Here is a 17,086-nt window from a genome sequence, read left to right on the forward strand (position 1 = left end):
TGGGGAATGGCTGCTGGAGAGATAGTACAGAAGTTAACAGTTGCACCAACTGTTCATATTTTGGTTAAAATGAGAACTCCCTGATATAGTCCAGGAACACAGATTAAAGGTTTTCCCTTCCACCAAACCAAGTTGAGCTATGGGGAAATATTGATTTGGTTGGAAAGCTCTGGAATACAACTTACTCTGAAGTTCTTCCACTACAGGACAAAATTTTGGTAACTTTTATTTATAATTTACTTTATATATAGAATATGTATCATATAGTTGACATAGCTGATTTTAGGTACAATATATCACATGTTTTTGGTGTCACAAAATTTTGATATCTTTTAAAAATTTTTACTTTATAGATCATGTATGTATCTTATAATTGACATAGTTGGTCCAGGTAAGTGAGAGCAAAATTATTTTAAAAGAAAAGAAGGAAGAGAAAGAAAGAAAGAAAGAAAGAAAGAAAGAAAGAAAGAAAGAAAGAGAAAGAAAGAAAGAAAGAAAGAAAGAAAGAAAGAAAGAAAGAAAGAAAGAAAGAAAGAAAAAGAAAGAAAAAAGAAAGAAGAAAAGAGTACAGCAACAATATTTGTAAAATTTATCATATTTGCAGATAGGTCATTAAGTCATTGCCAGAAGTTTTAATAAGCTCTTGTTGCTAGTTGATCATTCTATTAATTATTTTGTTTCTAAATATTAGGTGGCTTCAGGTACACATTGGTGTCTTGATCAGTGTGTTCCTACAATGACAGTTTTAAACAAAATGGTTGTGGTCACATGATTCAGGAATGATACTGTGGCTTTTGTGGGGCATGGTTTTTGCTACCAGATCTTCTGGAAATATGGGAAGGTGGGTGGGAGGTAGAAGAGGTGCAGCACTCATTTTTAAAAAATCCCTGATGATGTCAGCCCTAATACACACCTTCTGAATTTGTAGTCAGATTGGTGTATCTCAGAGGCTATAAAAGAGTGATGAAGCAGGGCCATTGTCAAATCAGTGATGTGGGCGATGGGTACAGCAAGCATGGTTTTGGCAGTAGGGAGCTTAACACATCCTCTTCTCCTGAGATGGCCAGCTTTTAGTTACATGGACAGTGTACCCATAATTTTTTATGACTTGGTTTACATGTCTTTCGAGAACAGAGTCAGAGTTGGCCAAATACATACATGGTGACTGCATTTGTGGGTGTCAAAATCTGGTAACTTCATTAGTTGATTATGTGTGCTTTTTTCCACTTAGCTCTTCTCCCAGGCTGAGGCTAGTCAAATAAAAATTAATCAATACATGTTTTATTTTTGTTTTCTGTATAAATAGTTACCTTATCTGAAATGACCTTTTTCCAGAAGCTAATAATAAATTTCTGCAGCTGGACATGTTTAGAAATGCTTTCTAGCTATTTTTGTTGATTTATTTTCTTTGTCTGTATTTATGCAATCCAGCTTTGGGTATGAAAACAAGCAGCCCTTGTCACTAGTCCTCTACTTCCAGTGATTTAAACTCAGAATTCAGTCCCTTTACTGTGGGAAATACCCTATATTTGAGGTTGTCCTAAAGATCTGTGAGTTGGTGTTTATATAGATAAAATTCTAATCCCAGTAATAAGGTGGCTATATGTATGGAGAATTAACTTTATGGTATAACAAAAAATAAAAAAAATGTATGTGCCAATACTATTTCTATATAGCTTCATGTAAAAGTATATCTGAATTATGTAAAGTTACCTTTTGTATGTTTATAGTATGCAAATTGTATGTATATACTTGGGTAAAGTTTAGATAAGGAGGAAAATGAATTGAAAATTCTTGATTACCTAATATACATTGAAATTCTTTTTTTTTTTTTTTTTTTTTTTTTTTTTTTTTTGGTTTTTGGGCCACACTCAGTGGTACTCAGGGGTTACTCCTGGCTGTCTGCTCAGAAATAGCTCCTGGCAGACACGGAGGACCATATGGGACACCGGGATTCGAACCAACCACCTTAGATCCTGGATTGGCTGCTTGCAAGACAAACACTGCAGTGCTATCTCTCCAGGCCCTACATTGAAATTCTTTTGCTTACTCTTTGAACAACCCTCCAAATTAGATGTTATTTTCTCTATTTTTAGAAAGAATTTCATATGCTACATGAAGGTGCAGCCAGGAAAAATTAAGCTCTCTGCAATTTTTATTATGTCATGATGCACTTGAAGTAAACTAAGCAATTATTAGTAAAGGTAAAGGCCTTAGAGCTATAAGTTGACATCTTAAATTAAACATGGAGGAGCACACAAAATTGTGCTCAAATCTTGCTCCTGGCTCTGTGCTCAGGGATCATTCTGGAGGGCTCAGGGAACAATATGAGGTGCTGGGATTTAAATGTCTGTTAACTGATTGCAAGATTGCAAGGCAAGGGGCTGGAGTGATAGCATAGCAGTAGGGTGTTTGCCTTGCACTATGCTGACCCAAGTTCGATCCCCAGCAACCCAAATGGTCCCTTGAGCCTGCCAGGAGAAATTTCTGAACACAGAGCCAAGAGTAACCCCCGAGTGCTGCCAGGTGTGGCCCAAAAACAAAACAAACAAACAAACAAAAAAATGGCAAGGCAAGTGCCCTTCCTGCTGTACTATCTCTCTGGTCCCAAATATGAGGGTATTTTGATGATCTCCATTATCACGATAATCTGAATTAGAGAGAAAATATAATATAAAGAAAAATCACAATTCTGTTATTTTAATTCTAGGACAATATGTTATTTCTCTCTTAAAATGTTTTCCAGGTTATATATACACACATATGTACATGTATATATATATATGTATGTACATATATATCAAGGTTTCTACTAAAGAAATGTAAAGGAATGTGATATAAAAGAAACTCTTATCCACTGCTGATGGAAATATTGTCTGGTTCAACCTCTGTGGAAAACAAAATGAAGAATTATGCTATCATGTGACCCAGAAATCCTACTTTAAGATATTTCTTCCCAAGACTTAAAAAGTATTTATTCAAAACGATATATGCACACTACTATTCATTGCTGCAGTGAGAACAATAGTTTTGTTTTGTTTTTTGGTCACACCTGGCAATGCTCAAGGTTTACTCCTGGCTCTGTGCTCAGCAATCACTCCTGGCAGGCTTTGGGGACCTATATGGGAAGCAGGGATTTGAATCGCCGCCCATCCTGGGTTGGCTGTGTTTAAGCAAATGCCATATTGCTGTGCTATCTCTTGGCCCATGCAATGAGAACAATAGTTAAGGAATGGAATCAACCTAGGTGTCCAAGTACAGATGAATGGATTATGAAAATGTGACATATATCTATAATGGAATACTATGAAGCTTCAAGAAATGATGAAATCATGCAATTTGCTACAACCTGGTTTGAACTGGAAGATATGTTGAGTGAAGTAAGCCAGAAGAAGAAAGACAGCCAACCACAAGCTGATCTGTGGTGTTTAAAATAATTGTATTAGGAATGTAATGCATTTACTAATGCAGAATACCTAGCTCACCCTTGTCACCAGAGCTTAGGGAGGAAAAGGACAAAGAAGAAAAGAAATCAAAGAAGGAAGATGATGGGAAAGAGTAGTAATGAGGGAACAGGAGACTGGCTTTGGTTATATTGGGGATATAGGAGAATTTTATAGCTATACATTCAAAGTACTGACTCAATAACATTAAAAACGTAATATTTAAGCTGAAATCACCAAATTTTAATGTTCTTGCCAAGATAGCAGGCAGGGGAAGGAAAGGGCTATTTTGGGATTGGTGAATGATGGAATATAGGAGCACTAGTGATGGGAATTGACACTGGTGGTGGGATTGTTGTTGAAATAATATGTCTACAATTCAACTATCAATAGCTTTGTAAACCATGGTTCTTTAACTAAATAAAAACTTCTAAAAATTAAATAGTTTAGGGGCTGGAGAGATAGCACAGCAGTAAGGTGTTTGCCTTGCACACAGTGGATATAGGACTGACAGTGGTTTAAATCCCAGTTTTCTATATGGTCCCTCTGCCTGCCAGGAGTGATTTCTGAGTGCAGAGCCAGGAGCAACCTCTGAGTGCCACTAGATGTGACCCCTCCCCCCAAAAATACCCAAAATTAAATTGTTTGAAATATTTTCCAAAAATACATGCTGCAGGGCCAGAGAGATATTCTAGTAAGTAAGGCATTTGCCTTGCATTTGTCTGACGTGGGTTTCATCTCTGACAACCCACATCTCATGGATCTGATTTTGATCCCAAGTCCACCAAAAGCAGGAGCAAGCTCTACATATTGCCTGATATTCACCCTCAAACACACATACTGCTGTTAATTTTAATGTGTGGAATAAATGTTGGCATTTGATATAAAATAATAAAAATATAAAAATATTCTTGTTGGTAGAGGCCTTTAGATTGGTCCTCATATTGCCTTATAATTAGATGTCTCTTAATTGGTTCCTTTGGTTTTCCTGTTATGATTTCAAAAGAAATGAGGGAAATTACAACTTTTTTCTTTGTTTTGTTTTTGGGCCACACCCTGTGATGCTCAGGGGTTATTTCTAGTTATGTGCTCAGAAATTGGTCCTGGCTTGAGGGACCATTTGGGATGCCAGGGGATGGAACCAAGGTCCATACTAGACTAGAGCAGGCAAGGCCTTACCGCTTGTGCCACCACTCTGGCTCTAGAAATGACAACATTTAATGGACTTTAGAGCTTTGAATTTATCCATGATTCCTATGGGTAAGCTGCAGACTGGCCTCCCTTCACCAGTGGTTATTTGAAAAGATTGGCCCTTGGTAATGATTTAAAAGACTGTTTTTTTTACCATATTCCCATTCATCCAGAAGACAGAAAATGTTTTGCCTTTTCTGTTCCATCATACAATAACCATGCCCCAGCTTATCATTATTAATGGAAAGTGCTTCCTCAGGGAATGTGCAGTTTCCCAATAATGTGTAAGTTTTTGTGGATAGAATCTTAAGCTTTGCTCTTGAAAAGTTCCCTGAGGCAATAATAAGTCATTACACTGATGACATCTTGTTAACCCTGCCTAATTTGAGAGACATCTAGTTAGAAGGCAATATGAGGACCAATCCAAAGGCCTCTACCAATATCCTATACTAAAATATAATGCATATATTTGAATATAAGACAAAGCATGGGGCTAGAGAGATAGAACAGTAGGTAAGCCAATAATCTTGTTTGTTGTTTTTTCTGTTTTGTTCTCTGACACCTATGGATCTCTAGCACCCAATATGGTCCCCAAGCCCTGCCAGGAATGATCTCTGAGCACAGAGCCTAAAGTAATTTTGTCACCCAAACCCTTCCCCTGATGCTCCCAAAAGAATTTGACAAAGAACTAAGGCATTGATTGAAACAAAGCTAAATTTAAGTAAAATTTTGAAAGTTTTTCCATTAAGCCCTAGCATTTTATCCAGTGCTATTTCCTTTCTTTTTTCAATTACCACTTTTTAGCATCACATGTTGTCTCTCTTAAATTTAATAAACTTACTCATATTGAATATTAATGCTTTATCATATTTATTTTTCCCATGAATAATTTTTTTGAATTTTGAATTTATTTTTTGGTGGGTATTTGGGCCATGTATGGTGGTATTCATGGGATACTTCTAGCTCTGTGCTCAAGAGATCTTAGTGCTGGGATTCAAACAGAATCAGTCACATGCAAGGCAAGCATCTTTCTTTCTATCCTGTTTTGAGCCCTGAGGATGTATTCTTCTAGGACAGAGGTCATTCTAAGCAATGTTCAGTCATCAAGGGACCCCACTGATGACTCTTGGACTCAACTGGTTGGTGGTTTGATATAAGTGCCAGAAGATGCAGTGCTGCTCAGGCTCTGTGGTGCAGAGGAGTACCCTGGTACACTGGTACTGCTGAAGGCCTTCAGAGTTGCACCCTACTATGCTTAGGGGACCATGTGGTACGGTGAATTCAGCCATTTCCTGTTCATGATATGCATGCGCCCTACTTACTGGACCCAGAAATGGATTCTTTAGGTTCCAAAATAAGTTTCAGAGCCCAGGGATAGTTCAGTAGTAAAATACCTACCTAGAATGCAAGCAGCTATGACTTCAGTCCCTGGCATCACCCCACATGCCAAGTGCAATCCTAGAGGCTATTGTTCACAATCCCTGGCATAACAACAAAGTATGTGATCTTTGACAAACCACAAACAAATGTATGCAAGCACCATAAGCAAGTATGTGCCCTCTTGTAAACACTGCAACCAACATGTGTTCAAATACCACCAACCCAGTTCTCACAACCACAGCAAAAAGAGTGGAACTGAGAGCATAAAGACATAAGTCTGAGATAGTAAAACTCATTAGATGTAAAAATAATGGCTCTCTAAGGGTGGTATTTTCAATAAGAATCAATAGCTATCAATCATTACATTGGCATCTTTAAATTTATATTATCGTTCCACTTATTTATCAGAATTGGGACCTGTGAAACTGATTAATCCAGCCCTCATCATCAGGTTTAATTCCTCTGTCTGAAAAGAATAACTAAACTCAGAGGAGATAAAACTTGTCTCACTTCATGGTTGATGGTAGTATTTCTCTCTAGAGTCAGAACTGAAGTATTATTAAAGATTTTAGACTTTCCATCTGTGTTCTCTTTTTTCTGACCTCACCAATAGTTGCCTCCTCACCAGTGACAGAGTTCTCCATCCGTCAAATGATAACACCCCCTTTACTCTTCCCCCTCCCATATAAAAACCCTTAGTTACATGAATTTTTCTTCATACATCTATTTAAAGCCCTTATGTTATCCAAATCATGCTTTATCAAACTTATAACAGTGTTTAGAGTGTGGTGCACAAAATCAAACTCAGCTCTCCAGACAAGGTTTGGGCTTTTATTTTTACCTTTCATTCACTCATTCACTAAGCAGACATAATTATATAAGTGTCAACCTATGCTCCGTTCAGTGTAGAGTGCTACTTAGAACTCTATTTAGAAAAATATGCTTTCATCTTCCTAGCATGAAATTAGTTTTAATATTTAGGAGCTTATAGTCAACAAGTTCTCTCTTTGAAAAAATGTCTTTTTAATCGAGTGGGAAACCCACAGGCCTATCTAGTAATTCTCAACCTCTCGGGCTCTGCAGTTCTGGGGATTACCTGAACACCTTGTGGTGTACCTGGACTTCTAGGGCTGTACTCCATAACGCGTGGGGACACCGAGTGGAACTAGGCCTGCTAAATGCCAGGAAAGCACCTTAACCTTATATTATCTCTCTGATACCTCAACTGGTTTTCTTCACCCTTTCCTTTGGATAGAAGCATAGCTCAAAGAGCTGACTGGATGTTTTGCACACAGACGCCTGGGTTTGATTCACAACCTTGAGCACTGTTGAAAGCACCCCCTAAGCATAGAGCTGGAAATAGCTCTTAAGCACAATAATAACTTAAGCACATAAAACAACTCAAAACGGGAGGTGGAGTATTCAGTCCCAATTCAATTCTTGGCACTGCCAGGAGCAAACTCCTTGTCACAGAGCCAGGAATAACCCCTCAGCACAGACAAATATGAAAACATTACCCCATTCCTCAACCCCCATACACACACCCAAGTTCTCTTCAAAGGCCTCCTGATATAGCTGTGCCTAATTCTCACCCCAACAGCACCTCTTTGTAGGAAGCTTGACTTCTGTTTGAGAAAACACACTCTGGCATTCTGAAAATGTGTGCCTGTACAGGGTTTTATGAACTTTGTGGGCGAATATAACGAGAATACCTTTCCTCAGATCCACGTCCAGCTTTTGTTCCTCCCTATGCCAAAGTTGACATTCCCCCAGTAAGTCTGTAATAAAACCTGATGTCTGTGAGACAGAGCCATCTCTCCATTAAGGGGTCACTCAGGAGCCATCAAGATGGATGGAGGCTCACATGTACATGAAATGCTCCTACAGGGGTGGAAAAGTGCTCTACCAGCTCCTGCCCAGGTCTGTATTCTCTGTTGTCCCTTCTTCAGGTTTGCTTTTCACATGCAGCTGAACTTCCTCAGAGGAAGCAAAGGCAAGCAGGAATGGGGTACACCATTCAAATCAAGGTCTATTCTCCCTTTTCAGGAAGAGGCCTCTTGAAAGAGAAGAGTGCAGGCCTTTGGCACCCATCTTCTAAGCTTCCTGCATCTTTCCTCACCTGCTTCATCTCGTCTGTTGGAAGAGCTTCTTCCAGTAGAAATTTTTGAACTGCTTCACATTTATGGAGAGTCTCACTACCTCTAAAATAAAGAAAAATATTAAAATACATGGAATAGATTATGTGAGTCACAGAGAGCTTTGGAAACCTTTGTCCAAAACTTTCATCATCAAATCCCCCTGCTCAGCCCCTGCAAGTATCCATTCTCTGACTCAACTCATATTTCTCAGGCTGGCATCTCCAAGATGCTGGCTGTGTTACAGGGAGATATGAAGCTGTTGTCAGGGCTCTGTACTGCTCAGCAGAGTGTCCCTAAACTACTTTTACCCACACATTCCTTGGGGACCCCTCTCCACACCTTATTTTGCTCATTGTTTTAGCTTTTTGAGTTGGATTTCTAGAAAGCAGAGATAAAAGGGATAACACTGAGGAGCTAAGGATAGATGAACTCGCAGCATGCATTCAGAGAGAGAGAGAGAGAGAGAGAGAGAGAGAGAGAGAGAGAGAGAGAGAGATCCCAAGTTTTTCCACAAGAAAACCACACTTCTTCCAAACCCCAGAAATTCATGTTGTGAATATCCCCTGCATGTTCCTTTGTTCATTTTCAGAGGTGGTTTAGGTGCATCCTTGGCTTCTTTGGCTTTATGCAGAATTCTGATGCCAGCTCTGTATTTATCGCTTGCAAGTTTTAGTCCATGAACCCTCTACCCTACTCATCTCTCTATGCACACATTAAAAAAAAATTAACATTGCCAGTTTGGCTGAAGAAAGTGCCAATTTTATGTCAGTGTTAAGACAACATAATCCTGATAGAGAAGTCATCAGGGAAACAGAGCCCTAATTGATAGATGTTACAGACACCCACTGTCCCCTGATGTTCCCCACCACCACTCACACAAACAAGGTCCTGAAGTTCCAGGGAAGGAAAGCACCTGTGCAAAAGCAAGTATTTTCTGTCATTTCCAAGGCAGACTGTATGGTGTCCATATGGATGAGTCTGGATTGGAGATAAGTAATAGAAGCTTCTGAATCACCCAGCTAGTCAAGCACCCAGGCAGCCAGGAGCCCCTCAACATTAAGAGAAGAATGAAATAGAGGGAACAGGGACTTCCTGGAGAACAGAGAGTGTTCAGTGATGTCAGAAATTCCAAGAGGAGGAAGCTTGTGAATAAAGTAAAAGAAGATGAGCATCTGTTCTCTGTAAAAGAACAAGCAAGTGACAAAACAAAACACACTGATCCCCTCACTCCTCACTGACCACTCTTCCAGGTAGTGCTCTTATTCAAGTACCTGCTGATGAGGCTAAACCAGTTAAAATGAGGCTGAGCAACCAAAAAACAAGTACATATGCCCACGCCTCATTTCCTGAGCTACTAGCAATTGGTGTTAGTGGACTAATTCTTCCTGTTTTTACTTTAAAGACTCTGGGATGTTCCCAGTTCAGCTAATGCTGATGATCATAGGACCAAGGGACATTCTGCAAATGCAACTCGGAATGTGAGCATGAACAGCATTTTGAGATTAACTGCTGCTGAATTTCCATCTTCAAGAAAGCAAAATTAGCACCAAACTCCCATACACCAGAGGTTTGTGAGCTTAAAAATTTTTTTACTAGGAACTATAGAGATAAAAGAAGGGTTGCCTTGTACACGGCGGATCCTGGTTTGATTCCAGGAGTGATTCCTGAGCACTGCCAGATGTGACCCCAAAACAAAAATAAAATAAAAGTAAATATTTAAGTAGGCTAAGAAGGCAGTTCGTGAAGACATGCTTTGCACTATGAAATTTCCAATTAAATCCAGGGAACTGGATGGTTTCCCCAAGAACCTCCCAGAGACACCCCTAAGCACTGAGCTGGGTGCAGCTTCTGAGTAGCACCTGAGTTCCACACGGTCACAACCCAAAAGAGAAACTAACAAAAGTCTGCAAGCAGAAGCTAGGAAGGCTGTTTAGTGGTCGTCAGTACATGTTTCACTGTAAGGGGCATTGGCTTTGACTGTAGGCACCCAAACCTTTCCCCCTGCACTGAAACCCAAACCCCCAAGCTGTAAGTATCTTAGAGTCAACCTAGTGAGAAGACATATTTCTCTGTGTGCCACCAATGTCACCCCCTCTTCCATTGCACCCCAATAAGTGCTTGCCCATCTGAATCTCTCCCAAACTAGTTCACATTGGGACCCACTGTGGAAGCTGAGATTCTTTATTCCCTGCAGACTTTGGATAAGTCTTTTGATGGGGAGGCCTGTCTGAGGAAGTTGGCACCAAGGCCAAGCCTGTGGCTAAACTAGGAGCACTTTGTGTCCCAGGACTATGGCTCCTGCCCCTTTCCTTGGGCAGTAAATAACTTGGCTTTGAAAAACAAAGCTAGTGACAAGTTCCTGATGGTTTTGGGAGATGCAGTCTGGATGTCTGAGTGTGGGACTCTGCTCCCAGCTGGCTCAGCCACTCTCAGTGCATTTTCTCAGAGCAATCCCTTGGGAATCATACATCAAAGTGAATGCCCTGTGCATCTCCAAATCCCTATGGAAAGGTGACACATCCCTGTGGTGGATGACCACTGAGCCCCAGCTGTGTCCACAAGCAGCCAACATCATGTTCAGAGGGACCATTTTGTCCAATTTTAGTGGTGGCTGATGCTGGGACTCAAGTTCCCACCATCTTTCCCCAATCTAGCTTCAATAGAGCTGGCTTTGACTTTCTTTAAGTACCGGGTAAAGTGTCAGATGCACCTGCCCAGGTCAGGTGTATGGTTCGCAGTCCTGCTCCTCAGTCTGCTGTCTTTGCATTCTCTTGGATGTATCTCAAGAAACCTGTGACACCCTCTGCCACAAGGTCCTTCAGTGAAGTGGGTCTCTCTTCATGGCCCTTTTTAGAGTTAGAAGGAAATGCTTTTGTCAGCTATGAGTCCCAAATGCCCATTGCCCCCGGGCAGCTCTTAAGGAGGTCTGAGAAATACCACAAGGCTTCCAGGGACAAAAATACAGTAACTGGGCCAGAGAGATATTATAGCAGTATTTGTCTTGCCTGTGGCCAACCTGAGTTTAATCCCTGGCACCAAATATGGTCCCCTGAATATTGCCAGAAATAATTCGTGAGCACAGAGACACGAGTAAACCTTGGGAAACACTGGGTGTAGCCCCTAAACAAATAAAATATAGTGAGCTTGAATCTGCACCAGAAGTAATTTAACAGACAAACTGAAAAGGGGCTCCAAATGCCGACATGTATTGTGCTGAGGAGAGCTACTGAGGGAAAGGGGTGAGGGAGATTAGCATCTACACTGAAGAGAAATTGGAAACAGGACAAAGAAGAGACAGAGTTCACTTTAGAGAGAGGGTTTTTTTTTAGTTTGTTTAATTTCCTGGATTAGTTATTTTTAATGGTTAAAAAGAAATCCACATCTGTTAATTTGCTGCAAGGGCCTTTGTAATTTGAGAGCTCATGGCCTTCCAGGGGAGGGGACAGAGGCTGTAGATTTGTGCAAAGAGTTAAATCTCATGATGTGATCATGCTACAAGAGGCCCCACCTGTGTGGACAATGTACTTAAAGGATTAGAGTCAACTTTGAAATTATTTTATGTTTTCCCTCGAGTAAGCACCTTCCTCTCTAAGCTTCTATTTCCTTGAGTGAGAGGGGAAGAATCAATTCTCTCAGGTAATCAGGACCATGAAACATTCTGCTGGGGGATTTTAGGAAGATTCAAATGCAGGCAGAGGAAGAATGTGTTATTTCTCTATCTTATTTTAAACCTATTTTCAATACTTGTGATTCCAATTCAAAGGTGTTGCTTGCCACAGGACAGAGATCTATCTGTCCTGGGTGAAGGTGACATTTTTGAAGAAGCAAGTGTCAAGGGGAGCAGTGGTCCTGTGAGGAGGGGTGAGAGGAGGTCCCATTCTGAAAGATACTTCCTTCAGATTGCAAGAACCTGAGTGAATATTTGGTGATTTCCGTTACAACAGAGGTCATGGCTGCACACCATAACTACAGACAGGCCTGTCATTTCCCTCTGCATGACTGACCTGGAAGGGAGGAAAGAGCATTTATTAAAGAAAGACCATCATCCACTCTGGGTGAAGCTACTGTTGTTGATCGCCTCCCTAAAATTTTCAGACAGACTAAAGGTGGGAGAACATGGCAGCCAGAAATATGTCTGCTAAAATCCTATCATCTTTAAGAAAAAGTCACAAACAGAAATGTCTAGTAAAGACACAGCTCTTTATTTTAAAAACACTCAAATGTTGCAAAAAAATACATAGAAAAATAAAGTTTGGTAGGTTACTTTACTAAAACTTCAAGTCATGAGCTTATAATGCAGAGCAGGGCAGTTTATTGTGCACATGGAGAAACCAAACTAATTTATCAAAATGGGAAAGAAAGAAGCTAGTTAGGAGAAATGAGCCAGGGCATCTCCCATCCATCAGGTACTGATGCGTCATTTTGCATATCGTTCTGCTCATTCAGCTATGGGTGAGTGACAACTTCCAATGAGGAAAAGTATATGGTTTCTCAAACCAAATTATTTTTAACGAAGAATGTTTTGCGACGCAATGTGCATACCAGTAAAATACTTCATACTTGCAGAATATCAGGTTGAAAGAATTAAATTCAGTGTACAGCGAAAGGGCAGAAGACAGTGAGTGCTAAATGCTTGTCTTAAAAAGCCAATGTGAGAGAGAGAAAAGTCATTTTAGACTCTTCTGCCTCCCATGGCCCCTACTGAATGAGCAAGTGGCATTTACTGACATTTTCATGTGGAGCCCAGAGAAGAAAATAGAAGGTAAAATCAGTTTTGTCACTCGTAACAAATTGGCCCTTTTATGAGGTGGACATGGAAAAGTTCCTTAAGAGATTTCCAATCCTCAGGGTAGCTCATTAATAACTTGATTTTGGGGTTGTTTCTGAGCTCCCTCCTGTAGCAGGTCACCTAGAGGGCAGCTATATGTCTCTTCCACTTTCTGCTCATTCTCTCTCTATTCACTAGGTGCCTCATTTAGGGGCACCATGTTTACAGATATTGAACAAAGATCCTTCCCCAAGTATTTGAACCATTTTTTGTTTGCTTGTCAGCAAAAAGCCATAACTAAGTGATTTGAAAATTTTTCCACTCTCAATGCCTCTTTCCTATAAAGTGCTAACAGCCCCTTAGCCTTTTTGGGGCCTAGGCACTGAGGGCCAGCACTTCCAACACTGGGCCACACTCCCAGTGTCACATGACCAGATCCTTCCCCAGATGTGGTGCACTTGGATATGCCCACAGTTGCCCCTTGCCACCTTGCCTGCAGGGTTCAAATGGGGGTCAGAGACAACCATGAGAGCACAGTCACCACACAGGCCTACAGAAGCAGCAGTGGCCTTCTTGAGCTGTCATACCACGAATGAGGATTTGATATTTAATGCTGTATATCTTTATAGAAAATAATTAGCAATTGGTTTTTTTTTAAATACATGTTTTTAGGTCAATTCAAAATTGCCTACTATCACCATCCTGTCCCTCCCCACCCCAACATACACATTTGTTTTTTAACTGCTGGAGAAAAATCTTTGGGGAAAAAATAGACCAGATCTCAGGCTAAATAAGGAAGGCATATTAGGTGCAGCCAGTCTAAAAGTCTAGACTGAAAAAGAAGCCTTTTGGTTATGTGTGTGGGTAGGGGTGGGGGGGGAGTTGCTGTAGCAAAGGAACAAAAAATTTAAAAAAGGAAGACTCTTTAGCAAAAATTATGCAGTCATAATGCAGCACAATAAACTATCATCTGATTTGAAATTCTTAGGCCCAGAGAAAAATGGTGCACAATGACCCAGAAAACTTTTAGGATTGCACATAGAAATGTGGCATCGGGGCCGGAGAGATAGCATGGAGGTAAGGCATTTACCTTTCATGCAGAAGGTCATCGGTTCGAATCCCGGCATCCCATATGGTCCCCCGTGCATGCCAGGAGCAATTTCTGAGCACGGAGCCAGGAAAAACCCCTGAGCACTGCCGGGTGTGACCCAAAAACCACCAAAAAAAAAAAAAAAAAAGAAAGAAATGTGGCATCACTCCCTCTCGCCCTCTCCAGAAAGGGAAAGGGCTTAGAGTCAGATATGGGGACAGTTTTCTGGTAGGGGCACCCTCCCTTAGGAGAAGTTCAGATATCCAGCTTGTCTTAATACCATGGTGAAGTGCATCTACCATATACAACCATATCATGGCATTCTTTTAAAATGTAATAAGATGCTTCTATTCTCATCTTCTTCTACTCATTTCCCTATGCCCTACCAATCTGAGCTGTACATGATGGGTTTCTCTGTAATGCCCCAATTCTCCTTTCTTATAGTGTTAAAAATTCTGTCATATTCTCAGAACAAGGAGAGGCGTTATGAGTTCAAGTTGAATTTCATTGGTGGCCTCTTCATCTCTGCTGTCCAAAAAGTCCTTCTGCTATGTTCTGACTCCCTGCCTAGTGACATAGAGGAAGGAGTGGGTGGGGGGAACCCCTCAGAAGTGAGGTGGATAGTGGGTACAAAATCACACAAAGGGCTGGCAATAGCCTTTGACTTTCTCCCTGTTCACGTTAAGCAGGTCCCCAAAGCCAGAATGACTAGCCCTATGCTTGGAGAAACTATTCGGCATGGCCTTATTTACCATCCGCCTCCACCAGTGGGCCGCCAGAGGAGATTCTGGAATCTCCTTGCAAACCTTTGGTTTTCATGCCTCGGGCTCCCCATCCTCCCTGACCATGACCTTCTCTGTGTTTCGGTTACAGAAGCGGGGAAGGCAGTTGTGGTGCCACACATCTAGCATGTGCCATTACCAGAGAGCTGGGCTCCAGCTTCCTAGGTAGTAAAGGTAAGGATAGTAGGGGTAACGGTTGTAAGCTGAGAGCACAGAGGCCCGTGAGAAGCCCTCCTCCTTGGGGGCGGGCAGCGAGCAGTTCTTCTCCAGGTCCCCCAGGTCAGCTGCCAGCTGCTTCCGCTTGGTCTTATAGCGACGGTTCTGGAACCAGATTTTCACTTGCGTCTCGGTGAGCTTGAGGTTTTTGGCCAAGTGCGCCCGTTCAGGTGCTGACAGGTACTTCTGGTGGCTGAACTTCCTCTCTAACTCGATGACCTGTCTGTGGGAGAAGGCGGCTCGAGAGCGCTTCTGGGGCGGCTTGGGGGTGTGGGGGAGGCTTGGGAGAGCTTCTGAAGTGTGTTCACAGTCCAGCAGATAAGTGTCCAAGGGCCTAGCTGGAAAGGAGAGAGGAGGAGAGGGATAGGAAGGCAAACGTTACATGTTAGCAAAGGAAGAGACCAGAATCCAAGCCGCCCTTAACGTTCGGAGAAGGAACAAACAGGCCACTGTCGTTTTGGATACATTCCCCCTTTTTCACACGATTAAGGCAGCAGGGAGGGAACGGGCCCGTGTCTTACAAATTTGTCCTCGAATGGTTATGAGAATAAAGCTAGAGGTGGTTATGGAAGAACTTCCTTTAGGTGTCAAGTGCAATTAAATAGGAAGACTCCAGATGCGCCTGGAAAGGAGGTGGGGAAGCCGTTATGCATGGGAGAGACCAAGGAAAATATGAGGCCCGGTGAAACAAGGCCCCGAGTTCAAGTGGCAGCCAGAGAAGCATGGATAAGGAAAAGCAGCCAGAACTGGATTAGGGGTCCACTGCTGCACGGTGGGACGTCTAGGCAGCCAGGAAAACTCGCCCACGTCGCTGAAAACCCCTGGGAAGCCTCAAATTTAGTGTTGATGCCTATGCAAGACTGGAAAGCAAACGGGAGGTTTTGATGCTCGGAACCTGATTTAGGAATATAAGCAAGTTAATGCCAATGATGTGTGGGACTGGGCGGGTGCAGGGAGGCGCGGTCCTCGAACTGAGGGTCGCGGGGCTGCGGAGCGCAGCGGCCCAGCCTGGGAGTCAAGCTCAGATTTCAATCGGCGCCCCCGGACGCTGGGGCTCGGGGTTCCTCTCCACGGAGCAGCCCCAGAGGGAGGCGGCGGGGCCTGCGTCCGCGGCTTCCCGCAGCAGCGCTGCAGCCCGATCTCGGCCAGGAGGCCGCGCGGGACAGTCCCGCAGCCGGACCTCCCGGCCTCGCCCGCCCGCCTGCTCACCTGACTCGAGGTCCCGCGAGCCCAGCTCGTTCCCGGGCGCCCCGACGCTGCCGGCTCCTCCCTCGGGCTCGGGCTCCGGGTCCCGCCGGGGGCTGGTTGGACGCGGGCACTGCGGGCTCCCCGCGCGGCCGCCTAGCCGTCCCTCGCCGTGCCGCAAGATGTCCTGGATGAGGAACGAGGTGAGCGGTTTGGCGGGCGCCGGTGGCACCCCGCCGGCCGCCCCCGCCTCCCCTGGCCGCGGCTCATGGGCCCGGAGCATCGGGCCGGCTGCGCGCTAGCGGAGACCGCGTCGGCCGGGCCGGGCAGGGCAGGGCAGGGCAGGGCAGGGCAGGGCAGGGCAGGGCAGGGCAGCTCCCGCGCTCTGCGCCCCGCGCCGCTCACTTTCGCTTTCAGCCTCCCGCGCACTTATAGCCGCGGGCCGCGCCGCGCCGCCTTCCCATTGGCCACGGGGGCCGTCGCGCCGCCTTCCCATTGGCCCGCGGGGGGCACCGCACCGCCCAGGGGCCGCCCGCAGCTTCAGGTGTGAGCGGCGACCGAGGAGTCAGTCGCTCGCTGCACCGGCTCCTTCCCTGGCGGCCTACTGATGCGGGTCTAGCCTGCCCCTCCGGCCCTCGACACTCTGACCTCTCTGCCTTTCCCCTAGTTTGGAAGCAAAGGCTGACGCCGGTCTTGCGTGTCCCCAATGCACTAGAGACGTGTCGTGTGGGTGCTTCTGTTGAAGACGGATGATGCTGATGAGAAACGCTCGCACGGCCCTTATTGGTCCTTCCAGCTCCTTACTCACAGGGAGGTGCCTGTCGCATCACTCCCATTCCATTTGCGCCTGACAATTCTGGATGCCCTGCGGCATAACCATCCCCGTGGCAAAG

The 17,086-nt window shown here is 43.6% G+C and overlaps 1 protein-coding gene across 1 annotated transcript; it reads right to left on the reverse strand.

Annotated features, from left to right (window-relative positions):
* Positions 1–14,927: 14,927 nt before the first annotated feature.
* Positions 14,928–16,476, reverse strand: NKX3-1 (NK3 homeobox 1). The gene is made up of 2 exons (XM_049769493.1): positions 16,431–16,476; positions 14,928–15,361 (listed from the first exon to the last, which is right to left on the reverse strand). Exons 1-2 carry the CDS (start codon positions 16,474–16,476, stop codon positions 14,928–14,930), a joined length of 480 nt encoding a protein of 159 aa, XP_049625450.1.
* Between the last annotated feature and the right edge of the window lie 610 nt (positions 16,477–17,086).

Source organism: Suncus etruscus, chromosome 3, assembly GCF_024139225.1.
Source record: "Suncus etruscus isolate mSunEtr1 chromosome 3, mSunEtr1.pri.cur, whole genome shotgun sequence".
NCBI lineage: Eukaryota > Metazoa > Chordata > Mammalia > Eulipotyphla > Soricidae > Suncus > Suncus etruscus.